At 46.0% G+C, this 22,090-nt stretch overlaps 1 protein-coding gene across 2 annotated transcripts in view; it reads right to left on the reverse strand.

The window, feature by feature from the left end:
• The window catches only part of SCFD2 (sec1 family domain containing 2), a 405,336-nt gene that overhangs the window by 15,791 nt on the left and 367,455 nt on the right, over positions 1–22,090 (reverse strand). For both annotated transcript variants that reach the window (XM_032633104.1, XM_032633105.1), the window contains exons 6-7: positions 21,207–21,352; positions 9,636–9,770 (exon numbers count right to left, since the gene is read on the reverse strand). In XM_032633104.1, coding sequence (XP_032488995.1) covers positions 9,636–9,770; positions 21,207–21,352 — 281 coding nt within the window. The remainder of the gene's footprint in view (positions 1–9,635; positions 9,771–21,206; positions 21,353–22,090) is intronic.

Genomic DNA, 22,090 nt, shown 5'->3' on the forward strand with positions numbered 1-22,090 from the left:
ACAGAGTTTATATTTCGTTGGGGAGAGTGACAAAATACAAAAGTAAATTGGTAAGTGAAGAAGGTGATAAGTGTTGTGGAGGAAAATAAAGCAGGGGGTGGGGCAAGCATTACTCTGCACAATCTTGGACTCTATGAAGTAGGCAGAAGGTCCATTTTACAGATGGAGACAGTGAGGCTTACAGAGGTGAAGCGACTTGTCCCAAGTTTTCCAATTCATAAGCTGTAGCGTTGAGACAGAAACCCAGGTCTGTCTCATACCAGAGTGGGATACATTCCACATGCTCTCATTTATAAACAGATTCTTCAAACTGAAAGCATTTTTACTAGCTTTCATCTCTTAAAACTCTGTACTTTTAGTTCTTCAGCAACGTCAGCCAATTACCAGGTTCCTCGTGGGTCTTTATTTAATCTCATCGCAAAGGCTGCCACCTGCCAGAGTCACTCTGCCATTAGCTCAGCCTAACTGTTGCGTTTGCTGCAGTGGATGGCTTCCACTTTCCAGAAACTTCCTCCCCAACCCTCTCTGCTTTCTAAGCCCTCTCAGTTTCTCTTCTTCCTCATGGATTCTCCTCTTGCTTGACCTGCCCCATCATGTACTGTGTTCCTGACTGCTTGGGCCTCTTCTCGCAAACACCGTCCCTGGGCGGCCCTATCCTGTCCACGGTCTGGGCCTCACATGGGCCAGTGGCCCCTCAGCTCTGCTGAGCTGCAAAGCTGTCTCACAGGCACCTAAACTCTAAAATGCAAGTTATTTTCTTCTCCATTCCTGCTTCCAAGTCAGAGAGAACGTTAACACCTGCCATCCAGCCATCCCTGACTGGGTGACTGACCCTGGACAATGTTCTCTCATTTATTTCCACATCCCATCAATGCCCGGTCCTGTGGGACCCGCCGGCGCTGCATCACTGCCCTCATTCCCTCGGCCCCTACCTCACCCCGACTCTCATCTTCTCACCTTCTCTCCCCAACCTGATGCTAGTCTGGCCACGTTCCCCCACCCCCTCGCTCAGTGCTTCCAGGTGATCTTTATAACACATACACTGGTTATAAATTCCAAAAAACATTCCATGGAACCTCATTGTTTTTGGTCAATTGTCAAGCCTCCAGCCCTTCGCGATCTGCCTTCTATTTATTTCTCTATCTTACCTTCTTCCACTCTTCACAGGCTGCTCTTAGACCCAGCCATTTGGAGCTACCTGGAATTCCTTTCATGTAGCCCGGCATTTCATCACTTTGTTCCTCACTCCTACTGGTTGGACACACTGAGCTCCCCCTTCTCTGTGTCCTCACACCCCACCCAGATACCACTTATCTCTCGTCCCCTCAACCCTCAATGTTCTTGTCCATCTCCCTAACAAACTGTAAGCTCTCCAATGTAAGCTATGCTATGGAAGGTAGGATGGCTACTTTGTCTCTGTATCTTCCTTACCCACAAGAGTGACTAGCACACGAGAGGCTCTTGATAATTGCTCATAGGCAAACAAAGTTCGTAGCCTGCCAAAACCAAGTTTTTGTTTCACGATTCCTACCAAAATCCATCTCACTAGAACTTATGGATCATATTTAGCAAATGTTAGACAAAAATCAAACCACAGTATGTAGCATAATTAAGAAGAAGAAAATATAAACAACAGTTATAAATAGTATTGCAAATAGATTCCAAGACTTGTGCTGATTTAATCAACAAACACCAAATGCTAAGATGTTTTCCTCTTGTCAGAAATGCCATAAAGTATAATGGACCTAAGCCAACAGTTCACGTCTGAGTCTCATTTTTCTTGTGCAAACAGTGAGGACCTGGACTAGATGTCCTCCAGGCACGTCCAGCTTTCCCAGTCCAAGGACCTGACCTCAAATTGCACCTGAGGCTCATCACTTTTGCCCTTTATCCTTACAGCATCCTTCACCACTGCTGTAGATGCATCTGTAGGTATCTGTCCCGCCCACACATGAATAGTCTCCTCCATCCCCACGGCCATGGGGTGGGCTCCTGGCAGCCATGTAATTATGGTGTGATCATACCCCCCAACTTCAACTGAACGGTTCAGGAATGGGCCCCGACCCAGGCTGGGCCCACTCGAGACCCTTCACTGGGAATCAAGACTTGACCTAAGACGGACGAGGCCCAGTCAAAGCTGAGCTCTTAAGAAGCACCAAAAGCCGTGGCATAGCTCTCCAGCCATTCACTCAACTCATATTTATTGAGTACGTACACGGTGCTAGGGCTGTTCTCGGCAGCTTCTGCAGGCCACAGCAAGCCTTCAAGAACTGTCTGGTTTCCTGGTGGCTCTCTAGTTCTTGGGCCCAATCCTTCCTGAGGCCCACCGCAGTGCCGCCCTTAGGTTCCCGGTGAGGCCCCCTCGGTCCTCATAATGAGGACTTTCTTTGATGGAGTTCGTGCAACCTGGTGGCAGCTTAATTGCCACTGAAGTGTTTCAACTCTTACCCCCTCACCACCTCCAGCTTTTTAGGGCTACCCTGAGCAGTTGTGCCCTCTCTCCTTGTGGGCCTTCTTCTATTGCTGCCTAAGGCCATGGAGCTCTCACAGGAACTCATACTAAGGGCCCAGAGGCAAGCACTGGGTCTTCTTTGAGTGTTTTTCATAAATCTTTTCTCTTTTCCAATGAAGCACAGCCATATAAGAAATGGAACAACAACACAAAGTTCCACAATGCTCTTAAAAGGAGGTAAAAGGGCCTCGCGTAAGTGCATTAGATACAAACCGACGCTCCTCACAGCAGTTCCAGCAGAGAAAACATCTTGACAAATCAAGTCCTTTAGTCAAAACAAGTTGGAGTCCAAACACATGGAGTAGATATAAAATTATATTATTTTCAGGAGACTGAAATCCAAACCACAAATTCCAGAAACGCATTTTCAAGTGCTGCCTATTAGACATGCTCGTTTTAAATTAAATTGTGAGAGTGGTAAGGTATGGTTCGCTTTATTTACTAGATCACTATCAAGCTTTTCTCTACAGGGATCAAGGTGCTCCACGCACAGGCATTTGGAGAGAAGACTTGACTGTTTAAAAAATGTGGCGTTCTGTCAAAGCTGTTTCTCTCGGGTTTGATAGTCCCCCTCCCCCCAGGGCACCGCCCTTTGAAGCCGACAGCTCATGTGCCAACCACAAGTCTAGCCTCTGGTGGAGGAGTGCGCTGAGCTGACTCCAAACACTTGCTCAGAACTGCAGCAAGAATGATCTCGTGGGCACCCAGCTCTGCTCCCCAGCCGGCCTGCTTTCCTTGACAGGGCCTGATGGGGCGAACCTGGGAGAGCAAAGTCCTACAGCTCATCACTCGGAAAGGTTTTTTTTTTTTTCCTTAGATTATATTATTTAAAATGATTGCGGGCAAATAGCAGGCATGCCTTGCATTATCAAAGCCTTTCTGGGCTCACTTATTTTGAAAGCAGATCAGAAGCCTAAGTACATTTTCTGTCCTCTAGATTGAAGGGAAAACTCCTAGAATTAGCCAAACACTGCCTTTGGTGGGCTGGACAGCCAATCCTACATCGAGGTAAAGTGCGGACTGCATTTTCCTAAAGCGGCCTTAGCGATCGTTTCTGCTTCACATGCTCTGGTTCCCTTTTTCATAGGAAGACAGTATATCCCTTCCCTTGAATCCAGGTGGGCATTTGTGACCGCCTCAACCAACAGGATACTGAGGAGTGATGCCCTGTGGCTTCTGAGGCTTCCCACCTGGCAATCTCTTTTAGGATGCCTGTCCCTGGGATGCTGTAAGGAAGCTCAGGCCACGTGGAGAAGCCTGTGTGGATAGGAACTGAGTCCTGAGCTACCAGCTGGTGATGAGCAACAACCTGCTGACCATGGGAGTGGACCATCCTGGAGGCGAATTCTTCTCTGCCGAGCTCTGCCCAGAGAGCAGACACACGAACAAAAGAAATGATTGATAATATTTTACGCCAGTGTTTTGACATGGCTTCTTACGTAACGAGCAATAACCAGAACGGGTTGGGCGGGGGATGAGAGACTTCTGTGGAGAGTCTGATTTATACAGGAAAACAGGCTAAAGCAATGAAAAGAAAGTGACTTTAACAAGTTGTAGCCTGACACAGATGAGGTTCCGACTCTAGTAAGGGCAAAATACAGCTGCCTTGATTCCCTCTCACACAGGGTTTATTTGAGGCAGAGAATCTTGGACACACAGGCATTTTCCTAACTTTCACTGTCTTGTGGACATTTACATCAATAAGATTGATTTCTGTGAGCCAGTTCCGAGGCCTCCCTACAGCACTGGGGCTGATTGAGGAGTGCTTGCGGGGCAGAGGCGGAGCTTCTGAAGTGCTCCTGGTGGGGTCTGGGGTCCGAGTTGTCTTGGGCTTCTGCCTCTGTGCCAGGTGGCCAGGGTCTAGCCCAGCTGGCCTCTCTTCCCTTGAGCCATTTTGTCACGGCACAGGCACAGAATTTCACCGGCTCCCACACCTTGCTCCAGGAGGAGGGTATGTGTCTGCTGAGACCGAGGACATCAAGCCGGGACTCACAGGATAGAAGAGAAAGGGGGTCTGGAAAAACACCGCACAGCCATTTCTCTCCCACGGGCAGAGAAAGTCCATGTCTCTTAGCAAGAGCAAGTCGGCAGTGAGACAGGAAATGCTTGTGACTTTGGGGGAAGGTGTCAGTTTTCTTCTGTGTGATTCATTTGTTCACTCAGTAGTTAATCTGTATGCACCAAATGCCCACACACGGGCTCTGTACAGCAATACAAAGACACTCAAGGTGGCTCTTTTCTCAAGAGCCACAGTCTGGCCAGGATCACGAACTTGTGCAAATAAAAATAGCAAGTACATACTTAGCACTTCCTGTAGGCCAGGTACTGGTGTGAATCCTCTGTATGTATGAACTCACTTAATCCTCACCACAGTCCTGTAAAGTAGGTACTATTATCATCCGCATTTTACCAATGAGGCAACTTAGGCACAGAGGGCTTAAGTGACAACATACCCACGGTCACACAGCTGGTAAGTGCGGGAGCTCGAGTTCTAACCCAGACCATCTGACTCCGGATGTTACCACCGCTCCCTATTGCCTCTTGTAAACAAACATGGGCAGTAAAAGGAGGTCAGTGGTGTTAATAGAGCATAAACTAGATGGCCTTCTATTATTTACAAAAGCAAACAGAAAAGTGAGAGATGTGGAATAGAAAAGCGACCCCCAAAACCTCCCGACAACACGCACCCCCCTGCCTAACCCTGTTCGGACATTTCTCCTGCTGGCTCCTCTGAGTCTTCACACTACAAAACCAGCCTCTTTGCTTCCATTCTCTTCTCCAGAGAGACAAAGAAGGTGGAAGAAACAGATTGCCATGCTGTCTGTGGACAGAAGATGAGCCCACCAGGTTTCTTCGACAGAGGCGAGGTGGGCTTCCGTCTCCCCCAGCAGGGCAGTGCTGGGCAGTGAGCGGGAGCCCGTGGGTCGCTGCTTCTCTGGGGTGACATAATGACAGAACAGTGACTGGCTTCGCCTTGCTTAGTAGCTGCTGCAAAGGAGGGTCAGGGAATATGCTGAGGGTCACTGGAGTTGCCTGGTCTGGCTGCTGCCTTGTCTCCTTCGTGAAGTTGTTGAAACGTAGCTTCGGCTTAAGGGCAGTAAGCTGGAAAGAGGAACCACTGACTGAAGCCTGCTGCTCTCTGAATGGGCGCCCTCACAGGGCCACTCCCAACCTTTAGCGGGTGCCTGCTGTGTGTAAGGCCCATGCAGAGGATGCAGGAAAGAATGAGACCCAGATCAGCCCTCCTTTCTCATAGCCATAGCTTTCACCTCCTTTTTTTTTTTTTTTTTTTTTTTTTGCGGTACGCAGGCCTCTCACCGCCGTGGCCTCTCCCGTTGTGGAGCACAGGCTCCGGACGCGCAGGCTCAGCGGCCATGGCTCACGGGCCCAGCCGCTCCGCGGCATGTGGGATCTTCCCAGACCGGGGCACGAACCCGTGTCCCCTGCATCGGCAGGCGGACTCTCAACCACTGCGCCACCAGGGAAGCCCTCACCTCCTTTTGATTGTGGCCGAAAGCAAGAAATTCATTTAAATCACAAGTGTGTATGTATGTGTGACTCAGTTTTTGGTTTCACGTTGCTAGCCTGTTCTATTTTTCTTCGTTAAGAAGTGCTGATTACAACCCATTGAACTGAGGTCTTGATTCACTGATGTGCAGTGGATGAAGCCGTTCAGTTAGAACATGCTAGTCTGGAGAAAGATACCTAACACGTATAATGATAAGGCAAGGAACGAGTGCAGTCACAGAAGTGCGCACACAAGGCCCAGAGCCCTGACGAGACACTGGGGCCTGGAAAACCCTCTCCTATGTTCTTCCTATCACCGTCACGGGGACCCCCAGTACACTCTGCGGTAATGTCTGCTGGTCTCTTTCCCAGAACATTTCCTGCTGGCTTCTCACCCCCCGCGTAGGCTACAGATACTGCCTCTGGTGACTGAGCCAAAGTCATCTGTGAAACCACCTGTGAGTCCACAGACAGGACGGGGACAGATGAGCAGCTCAGCTCCCTTTCCAGCCCTGCAGCTCTCCCATTTGGGCGACAGTACCCCAAGCACAGAAGGAGCCCACGTGGACACCTTTCTTTCATCAGGCTCTGTCTGTTTGTTCCCTTCAGGCACAGCATTAGTGGGTCTTGAGTGAGAAGCGGGGGAAGCAGGTCCCAGAGGCAAAGAGCAGGGCAGCAAGTAGCCCGAAAGCAATGGCTGTTGGCTGCTGATACAGAATGAAGATGCAGTGTGTGGAAGCAGCTCACACCACTGCGCGAATTTCTTCTCCTGGGGCTGTACTGCCAGTGAGTCCTGGGACCAAGTCCCAGAGAAGCAGACACGGTAACAGCAGATGATCCCGGGAGAGCTCCCTCACACGGGCTGTGTCTTGATGACCAGTCCGGGCGTGGAGTTGACTGAGGAGCTGCATAGATACTGGAGAGGGAAAGCATCTGTGCTAATGAGTCGTCAGGAAGAAAAGAATTAATGACACATGAATATTTAACTTCCAAGAAAATACCTGGCAGCATCCTGGCGCCAAGAAATGTGGTTAAGAGCACGGGCTCTGGAATAAGACCGACCTGGGAACAAATCCTGTTGTCCCATTTCCTGTGTGCTGTCTGGAGAACACCTGAGAACGGAGGGGAGGATGACCCAATTTGGGCCTTCTGGAAGTCCACATCTACTGCTTAAGCTTTCTGAGCCTCAGTTTCCCCACGGGGAAAGCAGGGATAATGAAAGGGGTGTTGTGAGGTTCGAATATGAGAATGGCTGATTCCCTGGTACAGCTGACCACAGGTTAGCTGTTTGACTTTGGCAGTGAAAAGCATCAGAGAACAGGACCAGGGAGACTGGTGAATGGCTGTGGCCATGAGAGCTCCATCTCTTCTATCCACATCCTCTTCTTTCCACTGGCCTTAAACCAACGTAGAAGACACCCTCTCCTGACGGCATCGCCCCCCATCTCAAAGACGGAGGTCTCTGAGAAGTCACTGTTAGGTCCTCAAAGCCCTGCAGTTCCTTTTTCCATTTATCCCAATTTTGTTTAAACTTTGAACACATGGGCCAGAGGTAACTTTCCTTGCCAAGTTCTGTGGAATGATGGGAAGAGCCGGCCACAGAGGCCCATGTAGAAATGGAACAAAATGATTCTCCCTTGGGCTGCTGGGATGAGGAGGGCTACTGGGCCAGCCCACCAAGACTCTCCCACCCCCTGCAGAGAGATGAGGGCCCCTGGCTACTGAGAGCAGAGGCCTGACAGCTGCGGGCCGAGGAGTGGATGCTGACAGCTGCTGGAAGAACACACATTCCTTTTTCTTAAACCCATTACATGGAAACCTCTCTTTGAGATCAGTCTCCAGGGGCGGGGGCATCTCTTCATGAGCTCTAATTCCAAGGATTTGAATGGAGAGAAACACAGCAGGCCAGTGCTGGCCCAGGACGGTTCTAAACATCCTCTCAGGCAAAGCTCCCCATAGGACAGCGAAGCTTCCCACCACAAGAAGAGCTGTAGAAAACACTCCGCATAGTTTAAAAGGGTAATTTAAAAATGTGATGTCTCACGGTTCATGAAACAGTGATGGAAAATGCAAGTGGACAGTCCTCCTACAACAGACAGTCTATGCTGGCCTCCAGAGAGTTGCAAAGTCCGTTAGCACATTAAAGGCACTGTGAAATCTGACAGCAAAGAATTTCGGGTTAATTTTCTGTTTATCCCACGGGTTTCCAAACATATTTGGTCACAGAACCCTTTCGCCAGGACACAGTTCTTTTCGCAGAACATCACTGGCCTAAGAGCGAGTTAAGGCCTCCTCTCACTGACACCATGCCTCCTTGCAAATTAGAAACTCCTGCAGTAGGCAGAGTGCAGACAGGTTCGAGCCTCCACGTGTGCCCTTGGCCTGACCATGGACGCAGCAGCCTGACTGGGAAAGGATAAAATGAGCCGTCCTCAGACTTGACGGATCAGGGCAGGAAAGTCCACTCTTGTTATTTTAGTCTCTCTCCAAGGTTAAGTCCAAGCTTCTGAATGAAGGAATAGGGTGCTCGGGTGGAGAAGGTCAGAGACCACCTCTAGCCTGGAAGCTTCGGTACAAACTAGCCACCACGAAGGGCTGCTGGACAACCCTGGGCTTACACTTAACATGGGAGTCCACGAACACTTTTGAGAAGCTGAACTGTGCTGCATTGTTTAAAAACAAACAACAACAACAAAAAACAGAGGGAAAATGCACCAGCCGCGCGTTGCATTAGAAGCTGATGATAACGGGGACCATTGGGAAGGAGACTGGGTGTCCATTCCAGCCGTTTACTGCTTGGTTTAGAGTCTGATTGGCTTCCGTCCTCCGGCTTTTGGAGTGGACCAGTTTTCCTGGCACATGCATTTATTGAACTCTGAAAGGTCTGATCTTCTATGCAGATTAATTCATGATTTCAAAGATGCTTTGAAGCTGGCAAAACATTCTGTTATTTCCAAGAGTTATTACAACTGAAATCCTGGCATAGAAGAGGAGGTCAGCCTGTAATCTCGTTTCGATCTTTTTAAATTTAGAAACTTTATAGTGGGTTAAAAATAGATCACATTTGTGTACTTTTCCTCCTTTCATCTCCACTGCAAAGGCTGTTCAGTAATTTTGACCTACCCTTAATACTAGCCAGGGAAATTCTCATGCTTGTCACCCAGGAGTCTGCTAAGCCAAAATAAAAGTCATTTCCAAATGGATTTTGGGGTGATGCTAGTTATACAACTGAGCAGAGTTACTCATTATCCCACATAATAAGTTCTAGAATTAAGAGCACCAGGCTACCACTAAGATCTGTGAATGGCATGTGGATTCCTGTTAAGTGAAAATGTGGGCCACGAGGGAAGTTTTCAATAGTGCTACCCTGGAGGGCTTGGGTCCTTACCTATTGATCAGAAAAGATCATAATGCTTAGGTCAAGAGAAGCTGTATGAGGCTGGAAGGTCAGGCTGCTTATAACCGAAAGTTAAATGAAGATTGCACCCGATTTCAGAAGGGCCAAATAGTGGACGTTCTCCTTTGTGGTACTCGCCAGGGTTAAGGGGGTGCCGGCATTTTCAAGCCCAGCAAAGATAGCATTACACTCAGGATTACCTCGTCATGGTTACTTTACCTTCATGAACATGCTAAATCCAGTTTTAAGGAGATCAGTGAGGCCTGAAGACATGTGTTCAATGTCAACGGGATCTGGCCTCTTGGGATTAAATATTTCCTCCACAACCTGCTTCAACAACGGCTTATAGGATGCCTGGAAAGACAAAACATTGTGCTGTCAGTAAAAGGGTTTGTTTGATTTGCCTAGAGAGAGGGTAGCTTTCTCTGCACCAAACGAAGCAAAACCAGTTTATTCTGATACTGAGCAATGGCTGTGATTCTCCGTGTGTGAAAAGACAATATGACAACATTGATTTGGGGGGGAAATTTTTATCCCACTACACTAGCACTATTTTTTATTCCTCACACTCCCTTCCATAAGCAAATGCCTCTCACCAGAGCTATAATCCTAGTATGGCTAATTTTTCAATCTAGATTTAAAGTGACAGTTTTTTGAATGAAGTATACTGAAAAGCAAAGTATTGTCAGTTGATATAGACAGGAAGACAATCTCCTAAACATTCTTAGAATTATGCTCCCTTCTGCTAGGATCCCGAATGTTTTCTCACAACGTATTGTCACTATCCAAGTCCAAAGCAATCCCTCCGTCTTTTAGAGAGGTCAACTCCAAGTACAAACTGGCCAGAAAAAGCAGCCAAGATGCCCAAAGAAATCTGACCAAGGTCAGGGTCTAGAGAAAGCAAGCCACGCAGACTATGAGAATTTCAGTAGAATTAAGCTGATGTGAATTTACAGCAACTACAGTTTGGTAAATGGTACTAAATCTATCCACATTTAGGTAGTATTTGGAGGCAGCTGCCTCTGACCAATGTATATTCCAAGCATGTTCCCCCACCTCTTTCCTTGTGTCTCCTCACTACCAAGCTTTTCCTCTCTCCTTCCCTTCGCATCGGCTGGACCACCTTCCTCCCAGTCTTGTTGCTACCTCTGCTGCTCCAGATATGTTCGGCAGCCCAGTTTGAGCATGAAGGGTGAAGGAAGAGGAATGTCTTCCCTCAAAGCACTCTGCTATATCTATTACAGGCTCAGGAAAGCCAGGCTATGACAGCACTGTAGAGATGTCATGAACTGTTCCTGTCTTTGCACTGGCCAAATCTGTAACCGGCCTCTAGCCAGTGTTGAGGATATCTGGTATGTTAATTTCACCTCTGGCTTCATCTTGCTTTTCGTAGTCATTTTTTACTCTTATTTCCCCCTTATTCCAACTTTCTTACTTGAAATACCTTAGAAATATAGGAGGGTATAAACCATCAAAATCATAAACAGTCGTTTAGCTAGAAGGTAACTGGTGCATTTATCAAGGATAAGATGCAGGGAGAAATAGCAGCCGTTTAGTTGAGGGTGCAGCTCTCCTCTGCTTATTAGTCAAATAGACCATTGCGTGCCCAGAGATCTCACAGGCAAATGCTCACGAAAGGGAAAGCACTGGGCAGAGACACCGATAACACAGAAATTGAAAAAACCGAAAACCGTGAGTCAACCTTCCTAATACCAACATAGATTTTAAAAATTTATCATACAGTCAAAAATACAGAGGTTTGAAAGTACACTTTTTTTGATGAGGCTGTGGGGAAACAGACACGCTCATATACTGCTGGTGGGAGTGTAAATTGTTACAATCGGTGTAGAGAGTAATCTGGCAGTATCTATCAAAGTTACAAATGCATCTGACTTAGCAATTCCACATCTAGGAATTTATCCTACAAATATGCTAATATATTCAAATGAGATCCACAAAGGACTGTTTATTGTTTGTAATAGCAAAAGATGAGAAACTCATGTGCCCATCAGTAGGGAGCTGTTTCATAAGTGGGATACATCCACACGAAGGAATGCTGTGGAAGCGAAGAGGGAAGCTCTGTGCTGATGGTAAAAAGCAAGGTGCAGAATAAATCGTGAGTGGAAGAAGCAAGGTGAGGAACAGTGTGTATGATGGGCGTTTGTGTAAAATGTGCCAAAGGGAATATGAAAGTTTGCATTTGCTGAAACATGCCAAAAAGAAACTGGTGTGATATACAGAATCACCATGAGCAGTGATCATGGAGTGGGGGAACGGACAGGGGACACAGGTGAGAGGAAGCCTTTTCACTATATTCTTTTTTTAAAAAGCACAGTTAAAACACCACTACACACACACACACACACACACACACACACACACACACACACGGCAAGAATGGCCTTTTTTCCCCTCACCTGTTCAAAATTAATAAATTATTTATGCATGGAAGAAATTCGAGTAAAGCACACCAAAATGTAAACAAGGGCTAACTCTAGGTTCTGGGAGTAGGGGACATTATTTTCTTTTTTTTCTAAATTTTAGAAATTGACAGGTATACTTCTGGAATCATAAAACAATCCAATAAATATTTTCAATGTTAAAAAAAATAAAGTTCATGGAATGGCCTCTGAATTCTACAAATCCTCTTCCCTGAGTAAATTGTCTTGAAAACTTTTCTACCACCTCAGCCTTTCCGGATATTTAATCTCTTAAACATTAATCTCTTTAAATTGCTCTCCATGGAGAAGTCCTTTGGCCAATACTCTGCCACCTTATCATCATTATCATCAAATATTCATTGACTGCTTCTTTAGAAATAGAATCCAGTTTTTGGACAGGCACATGATCAACTGGCTGAAAGACTCCATTCTCCAGCCTTCTTTGCTGTTGGGTCTGCAAGTTCTGGGCAATGAGATGTAAGTACAAGGGGAGTGGGACTTTCAGAAGTCTTCTATTTTTAAAGGGGAAGGGTATGCCTTCCTCCCCTTTCTCTGTTTGCTGCCTGGAACATGGAAGTGATGACTGGAGCGCCAGCAGCCACTGTGTAAGACAGGGCCATTCTTTAGAGATACTGGAGCAGAGGGCTGGAAGAAACCCAGGTCAGTGGAGACTGGTGGAGCCACTATAAACATAACACGGATGTACTGAATCAGGACCTACTTATGTGACAAGACAAAACCTTGCGTGTTTAAGCCTTACGTTTCAGATCTTGTTACTTGCAACTGAATGAAATTCTAACTGATACAAAGCACAAAGGGAAGATAAAGAAATAAAAAGGCCATTTCTTCTTTCCAGGAGTTTACAGTTATTTGTTTTATTAGTCTACATATAGTTATATAGAATAACATTAAGCAGAACCACAGAGAAGTACACGTACGCTGTCACATTTAAGACAGGAGAGAGTATACCCCCAACCTACAGAAAACAAAAGAGGCTGTTGCTCCCTGTAGGATGTACCTTCTGTAAGAAGGAAGAGTAGTGATCCTGAGAAGAGCTCAGGTATAGGAAAAAGTTGGTCCTGTTGTCCAGCTAAAACACTATGCCTAGGGCCTCCTCTGTGCAAAGTACAGTGTACCAGGGTGACAGGATTGCTCTCAGGGCTCCAGAAGCCCCCATGTAGACTGTGAGACAGGGAAAGAAGGAAGCGTAGAGGGTTAGGGATCCTGCTCTCTCCCTTGCTCCAATTTCAGCTTTCCAATTTCTTCTTTAAAACGACTAAGCACAGAACCACTAAATAACATTGTCCATTTAAAGAGCACGATTTGGGAAAAGACTCTCTTAGGTACAAAGCAGTATACTAGTCTCGTGACTTCTTAGCAAACACATTTCTTAGTTTTCCCAAGTAGGGTTTTAATCATGAGAACTTTTGGCTCCTTCCTCACTTAGTTTGGACTTTTTTCTGCCCCAAATCATGTCACTGAAATCTGACTGAAATGAATAGCTTTTGGCAGTAGCTTCTTAGATGACGATCCTCTAACTGTCATGGAATTTTCTATTCAGCCAGAAGCTACCCAATTCTCAGCAAAGGACCATAGGAGGTGGTGATGGGGAGCCAGATGTCTTGCCCTAGTGCCCTGCTCACGAGTTTTCCTCACATGTTAAAAAGGACCAGAGGGGAGATTAGTCGTGTAGTTTGTCTACATAAGAGTGTTAACCAGAGTAATTTAATTTTCCTAATCAAACATTCACTGTTAGTTCATCTCTCGGGGGGGGAAGGAGAGGAATTAAAAACACAGACAAATTCATCCTTATACCACATCCAGTGTGTGCTGGCAGTAAGGGGTCTGTGCCCTACGGTGCAGGGCCTACACAATCATTCAGACACCCAGGTTCCTGCTATTGAGAAGCCCCACCAGTCCCTAGGGCACTGGAATCCCACACTGAAGCCTTTGCATCTCATCAGCAGAGGATGAAAGAGAGAGAGTATGGAGGATTTCCAGAGAGATTTTATGGGCTCAGCCTGAAAGTGATCTGTATTACTTCTGCCCATTGTTCATTGGCCAGAATTAGTCACAAACCTACATTTACCTGCAAGAGAATTTGGAAAATGTGGTCTAACTATGCCAGAAGGAAAAGGAAATGGAGTTTGGGGAACATGTATAGCATTGTCTCTGCCACAGATACACCGTAAAGTCTGGATTGAAACATTAATATAACTATTTCCTTAATAACTGGCAGGTTGCTTGTTGTAGGCAAAGGATTGTTAAACCTCTCTTCCCTTCTACATAAGAATCTGACCTTTGGTTAACTTTCTAGCTCTGTTTCCTTGGAAACCTGATAAGGGAAGAATGTCAAACTCTAGCCAGGCAAGATTGCTTATGATAAAAATGACCCCTGCTTAGTAAATTGCATTAGACTGGGGGAACTATAAATACTGGACAGAAAGCCAGGGCTTTGGGCTGCTCTGAGTATGATGGCTTTTGTGTGGTTGGCCATGGCCCTTGGAGGAATGCTGGAAGTCATGTCAGTGGAGTTGTTTCAGAGAAATTGGCTCCTATAGGATATGAGGGTTTTAAGCCAGAGGACTCCTGCCCCTACCCTTCCCTTCATGTGAGTCTAGTTCCCTCACTGCTCAGCTGTCACTTCAGGACCAAACCGAACAGCTCCTGGGTAGCTGCATGGACTGCTTCATCATGGTCACAGGACTACTTGAGAGGAGAAAAATGCCCGCTGTTCCCTACCGCGAGCTATGTTCCTGTCCTGGACAGACGGCTGCAAATGGGGGCTATGACCACAGAGATGACTTATCTACTAGGCACAGAATGCACGATGCCTAGGGCCCACAGGACTGTTAGCGACCCATGAAAATGCATTGATTTCTTTTAAAATGAGAAGAAAAAAATGAACTGTTTGGTCAAAGATAATGTTTTTGTTTTTTTTTTTGCGGTACACGGGCCTCTCACAGTTGTGGCCTCTCCTGTTGCAGAGCACAGGCTCCGGACGCGCAGGCTCAGTGGCCGTGGCTCACGGGCCCAGCCGCTCCGCGGCATGTGGGATCTTCCCGGACCGGGGCACGAACCCGTGTCCCCTGCATCGGCAGGCGGACTCTCAACCACTGCGCCACCAGGGAAGCCCAAAGATAATGTTTTGATATATAATATTATTTGTCTCTATACCAATGAAACTATAATATAATTATATATGTAATTGCATATGTGTAAATATAAGAATATGAATATATTCAGTAATCAAATAAATATATTTATATATAATTTTTTTTATAATATTTAATAAATATTTCTTCACATAAATATATATATAGAGAGATTTTGATACAGGAAGAGGGCCATGAAGGTAAAAGTGCTAAGGGCAATGAAAATCACAGTGTGGCCCTGTATGACAGGCTCATGAGGCTAGCCTGAAGGTTTGGTAGAGCCTAATGAGACCCCCATGGGTGTCACACATGAGACAGATGAAGTTTCAAAAAAAATCAGAAACTCTCTTTTTTTCTTTAAATGTCCAATATCTGTTCCAGAACAAACTGGGCTTTTAATATACCAGAGTTAATCAAAATATGAAAAATAAAATACTTGTTTCTATGTCTCTGGTTACTCTTTTGCGGTATATGATTAGATCTAGAAAGTTCTTATTGACCTGATTCCAACTCCTGAAGACAGGTGTTGAGCACAGCAACAGTTGATGATATTACACATAAGTCAGAGACAATTCTGAGAAACTAGTCTAACTCCAACAGCTTTTTTTTTTTTTTTTTTTTTTTTGCGGTACGCGGGCCTCTCACTGCTGTGGCCTCTCCCGTTGCGAAGCACAGGCTCCGGACGCTCACGCTCAGCGGCCATGGCTCACGGGCCCAGCCGCTCCGTGGCATGTGGGATCTTCCCGGACCGGGACACGAACCCATGTTTCCTGCATCGGCAGGCGGACTCTCAACCACTGCGCCACCAGGGAAGCCCCCAACAGCTTCTTGAATTTGGCGCACCTTAAAGATGGCCTAGGACAGGGGTCCCCAACACCTGGGACACGGACCGGTACCAGTCCTAGGCCTGTTAGGAACCGGGCGCACGGCAGGAGGTGAGCAGCGGGCGAGCGATGCGTCATCTGCCGCTCTCCATCGCTCGCGTTACTGCCTGAGCAATTCCCCCCCACCCCACCCCGTGGAAAAACTGTCTGCCATGAAACTGGTCCCTGGTGCCAAATAGTTTGGGGACCCCTGGCCTAGGATATCCGTTTCCGAGAAAACTGGAGTTGTTGCCACAATCACACCCCCAACAGTCATGCTGCTGACCTTGGCTTTGCTGGCTGGTGTTGGTGCAGCCAGGACCTCTCTTGGTCCTATTGCAGATGCTTCTCTCTTTTTTGCAAAACCGACTCTGAACACCAAGTTCTCAGAACTAGATTTGTACTGAGAGTATTTACTTTGTTTCAATCCAAGATTGTACAGAAAAACATTTGTTCAAAACTGGTCTTGGCTTTGAATACTCCATGGCTTATTTATTTTTATGTTTTGCTGCAGTATGACTGATTTTTTTCTCCTTTCATCTTCTTAAGGAAAATGGTTTGCGCTGCAGATTAAAAAGTGGTTCATTTGTCTATCTGTTCATCCGTCCATCCATCCTTCAAACCAGAAGCAGATTACTTAAAATATCTTTTGATTAAAGTCCCTTCAACTTCAATATGAGGAAATCAAAGCCCAAAGCTATTAATTAACTTGCTTGAATTCACACAGGCAGTTAGAAGTTAGACTACAGGACAGAGCCAAGTTTCCTGGCCCCCAGCATAGCCCTATCTCACGCAGAGCCTTTCAGAAAGGATGCTAGCAGGTCCAGGGTGAGGTAGATAGAATCAGAAGGAAGAACAGAGCTTAGTGCTTGCAAAAGACCAGCTGGTGGCCAGAGCCGGGGATTGTTGATGTTGATGAAGAGACTGGGCCTACAGACTGTTCAGAGCGCATATTTCACCGGGCACAAGATGAATCAGGCCTCCTTGGGCCCTGCTGGTTCTAAAGGCTCTGGTTCAACATGCCGGAGGCACAGAGGACAGTGCGCATCTGTGGGAAGTTTCCTCCAGGGCACAGCACTTTGAGACTTCTGCCAAAACCCGTCATGCAAGAGCCGTGCAATATTTTGTCTGAAAGGGCTCATAAGCTCCTTGCCCTGAGTCATCTGAGAAACAGCAGCACATCAAACACTGACATTTAGGAAGGAGGTTAAGCCTCCCATTAAACTGGAACATTTGTAGTAAGAAATCAAAGCATAAGAAGACTTGCTGCACAGGCAAAACTGGGGCTTATGTTTCCGGTCAACAGAGTCTATGGACAAACATGACTTTTCCAAACAAACGGGTGTCAGCAGTAGACTCTGACCAAATGCCACAGCTAACAGGACAGTCAGCTTAAGAATGACTCCCTTTCTGTGTAGCCCATCTCCTAATAAAGGAAATGACGAAATGCTACGAAAGAGGACAAAGAGAAGGTCTATTTTGTCCTTTACTACAACTGTTAGAGACAATGCTTACATAGCACTGTCTATGTGTCAGCTCCTATCCTGAGAGCTTTCTATATATTTTTCAGAGCACTTTTATGAAGGAGCTACTACTGTTAGCTCCTGCTTACGTAAGAGGAATTAGGCACAGAGAGGTGAAGTAATTTGCCTAAGGTTACACAGTTAGTAGGGAGCAGAGCTGGGCTATGAACCCAAATGTTGCTGTTAACGTACATGCAAACCTCCCTCTCACTAAGAATTAAGAACATAAGAAAAGCCTTTCTGGATAAGACCCACAGTCCAGGACCCACCCATCCATCCACCTCTCCACCCACCCCTAGGTGGCAAGCATTGTGCTGGGCTCTGCATGTACCGTGGTGAGCAAACCCAGAAGCTGTCTCCAGCTTTGGTGGTGTGTTCTTCAAATAAAGAGCTTCAGTGGCAGCCTCACGATCCCCACCATGCTCACTCTCCTGGCTGTGGCAGAGGTACTAGTTTCCTTGGAGGGCCACGTGCGTGGTGATGTTCTGGGCTCACTTCTGGAGACCTAGTCTAGATCCCACTCCTCTAGCTCTTTCAAGATTTTATATGTACTTAATTTCTTGTATGGAATCCTGCTCTCCTTAAAATGATGAGAGTGGTGTCTGCTTTCTGCATCTGAGCTGTGACTGACACATTTTCCTAAAGGGCTAAAGGATGAAGGTTAAATAAGAAGTGCCTCAAGCTAGGAGTGGAAACAGGAGTGGCTCTAAGAGTCAACTCATTTACATTGGAGCAGGAGAGAGGTACCCTGGGAGGGAGGCTGAGGCTGGCAGGGGCCCTGAGATCCAGGGGAGAGAGCCCGATACATAGCACTGGTCCCAGGGAGCCCGGGACATCCCAACTAGATTCTGTGTAGGAACAGCATGGAGCTAGATAGAAAGCACATTTTTTTCCTTGAGCTGAGGACCAAATTGGGAGAAGGGATGGACAGAAAGTTGCCCAGCCAAGGTCCATCTTCAAAGCTAAACAAAGCTGGACTCTGTTTCTACTCTGGACATTTGTTGTTTTCTATCTATACACATTTTTGTCCCAACAAATCCTCCAACATGTGATAAAAATACATGTAGCACATTTAAGATGCACCCAACAAATATTTATCGAGTATCCACTACGTGCAAGATACCACTCTAGGCACTGAAGATATGGCAGTGGACAAACCAGATCAAAATCCCTGTCCTCAAGGGGCTTCCATCTGTGATTGAAAACTTCTTCTTTTTTTTTTTAATAAATCTATTTATGTATGTACGTATTTATTTATTTGGCCGCATTGGGTCTTCCCTGCTGTGCGTGGGCTTTCTCTAGCTGCAGCAAGTGGGGGCTACTCTTCGTTGTGGTGCGCGGGCGTCTCACTGTGGTGGCTTCTCGTTGCGGAGCACGGGCTCTAGGCATGTGGACTTCAGTAGTTGTGGCACGCAGGCTCAGTAGTTGCGGTGCGTGGGCTCTAGAGCGCAGGCTCAGTAGTTGTGGCGTGTGGGCTCAGTTGCTCCACGGCACGTGGGATCTTCCCAGACCAGGGTTCAAACCCGTGTCCCCTGCATTGGCAGGCAGATTCTTAACCACTGCGCCACCAGGGAAGTCCTGAAAACTTCTTTAAGTTCAAAAAGTGTTGAAAAACTCAAACAGGTAAAAATTATCCATAATCCCATCAAAAATTCTTCCTCTACATATGTGAGTATAAAGCAAGAAGCCAGAGTTCCTCCTTGTGCATCTAACCCTTTCTGTTCCCCGCACATAACCATTATAAAATTTTCCTAAAATGTTAGAGACTTATTAAATATATACACCCGTGTACTTTTTATTTGTAAACAAAAATAGGATAATGCTTTACAGAATGATCTACATCTACACCCAATAGATGTATATCTACAGCCAATAGAACATGAACCCCTGTTTTATTCTGAATTCTCCAAGCAGAGCCCAGGACAAGGACCCAAATACAGTCCTTGCCAAGTATATTTAGATCCCACTCATTTTATGGGTTGCACAGCATTTCACTAAGTGTCTGTATAATTATTATTTGATCCCCTCAAGATACACATATACTCCCTGCCTTGTCCCCACTTCCACTCACTGACATTTAGGATTTTTGGTGAACGAGTTGATGTTACTGACTCACTGTAAGGGAAGTGTGTGCAACAAGGGAAAGTTCATTTTCCAAAGGCGATGGCTGCTCAGACAGGGTTCCGAGGTCTGGAGAGACTGTGTTGCTAGCAGGGAGATAAAGTCTAGGAAACTTATCACCGTCCTTGTTATGCCCAAGATTTATAGCTAATACATGTTTATGTGAAGTTGGCCAAATTAGTCACCATGGTGATCACAAAACTGAAAAGACCTCATGAAATTAGTGGTTTATCTTCCCCTTGCCAATGATAGTAGCCACTTACTTCTTGATAGCCTTTGGTCTAAATTTCATCGTATGTCAACATTTCTATCACGTCTTCTAGGACCAGTCCATACTGCCATATTTAAGATTGGTAATTTTTTCATGACAAAACTACAACTGATTAACTATCTGAGCGATTTTATCTGTATTTCGTGGTAGTGATGTTCTCAGATCATTGAACAAAAGATGGGAATTTATATTACTAAGTTGAGTGCCGATTTCTAAGGTCTTTTGTGTCTTGGGGGTGATTTCAGTATCTGAGATCAGCATTATTGGTCATTATTCCTAGACCCTCCAGGAGAACCGTGGTGCAGCAAGTGGGGAGGTTTTGGGTTGGCAGCAAAGACCTGGCGTCAGGCCCTGGCCCACCTGTGTGCCTGCTTCTTGGGTCTCGGGCTGAGAATACCTCTCTGGCCTACTTGTCATGAGGATCAAAGGGAAAACCACATGTAGGGGACTCTTCAAGTATCAGCTACTATACAAATATATGGGAGGAAGAATCTGGATTTTGCTAGGTGGTAGCAGGTAACCTTAGCTGTTGTCGTCATGCCCACCTTAGAGAGTCAGAACCCTCAAGCTGAACCCCTCACTATGTCATAGTCCCCACTAACAGCTCATTCAACTCTCCAAAAAGCCTTAGCAAATGGAGCGAATTTTACTATTTCATGGGGAGATGGAAGAGAAGATTCCTTCACACACTCCACAGCAAAACCCAATGATCTTTTCTGTCAGAAACATCTGTTCTTCCTTGAAAGCTCACCTCTGGCCACCAGGAACCTGCGGGTTGTCTCTTCCTTGTCCAACAGAGACTGCCCAGCCTCGATGGCCCCAGCTTTCCTTCACCCCTTCGTCTTCCCTTTGGGTCTTTCCGTGTCTCCCTGTGCCTCCCCCGCACCTCGCCCCACGGAGTTTTGATAGAGCAATTACCCCTTCAATCTTGGATTCTCATACCGTCTTCCTACTCCCTGGTCAAAACATCCTTGCAAGGTTCTCCGACTCTCCTAATAAAGTGTGGGGGGGCATTTTAAATAACAAACGTTTTTGCTGGCATCAGCTTCTTTTTCCCTTGCCATAACATTATTAGGTAATTTTGCTACTCTTAGATCCAGAAACTTGGGCACTAAGGCCACCCCACATCTGGAGCTTAGGGACTTGCTTAAGGTGACAGAACAGCTCTGGGGCAGTTATAAAGCAGCGCTGACCCGTAATCCAGCGCTCACCTCACTGCATCAAGCCTGAAATACAAATAAACTGGGAAGCTTTCAGATTCAGGGGAACCCAGAACTCTGGACTACAAGGGCCTTGGATTTCATCTTGAACAGATCCTTCATTTTAGAGAGGTTAAAATGGAAACTTTTCTTTCAGTCTCTGAATCCTAAAAACACAACACAGATTAGACGGTTACTTTAAAACATATGTACTTGCCTGGTGGGTATGATTTCCAGGAACATATACAGACTTAAACTGTTTCATGAGACTCCGAGCTCCAGCAATATCCCGAAGCGAAGTAAAGAGTTCATCCACGGCACTTCTGGACTTGTGAAATGTCAGGTTAATTGAAGAGTCACAGCCTGAAACAATCCAGAGATATTTGCTTCGCTGAACAAATCTTTACACTGAGTTGTAATCGTGACAGGTTGAGCTCATGTAACATAGTTGTTGTTGTTGTTTTTTAACCCTATTTCCCCCTGGCTGTTCACCAACTGGGCTGTTTCAATCATCCCTGAGCAATGAAACACATTGAGTGTAAATGCCTTTGACAGAAGTAGAACTCAGAATTGCCTGGGATTGCAGCCACTGGCTTCAACCCCTAGACTGCAGAAGTTTCACAAAAAGAAAGCTCCCCACGGTCTAGTGTCCTCTGAACACAGCTTTGGGAAAATAGGAGACACAAAGGAAAACACAACAGGGTACTGTGATGAACCGCTCTCACTTGAATCCCACCAACAGTTTCCATAAAATAGAATAGCAAGAATGAGAAAGATCATAGAGTTGCTCCAATAACAGAACTTGCTGGGATGGGCATGTAATGCGCTAACAAAGCTTATGGCGTATTTCAAAAGGCAGCCATTCAGAGCTGATCAAACACAAAGGGGGCCTAATAAGAAGACTGTTCTCGGAAGTGGTTCTATTTCTTTTTGAAACTCATAATAGATGGATTTCTTCTCTGTCTTGTTACAAGCTCATGCAGAAGAGGAATGATCACGGTAAGTCAGAAGTTCAAAAAATAGAGAAAGATTCAAGATGAGTATTTTTGACTGTTGAAATATTGCAGATACATGAACTCATCAATCCCCATATCACCCTTA

The sequence above is a fragment of the Phocoena sinus genome, chromosome 5, assembly GCF_008692025.1.
Source record: "Phocoena sinus isolate mPhoSin1 chromosome 5, mPhoSin1.pri, whole genome shotgun sequence".
In the NCBI taxonomy this organism is placed as follows: Eukaryota; Metazoa; Chordata; class Mammalia; order Artiodactyla; family Phocoenidae; genus Phocoena; species Phocoena sinus.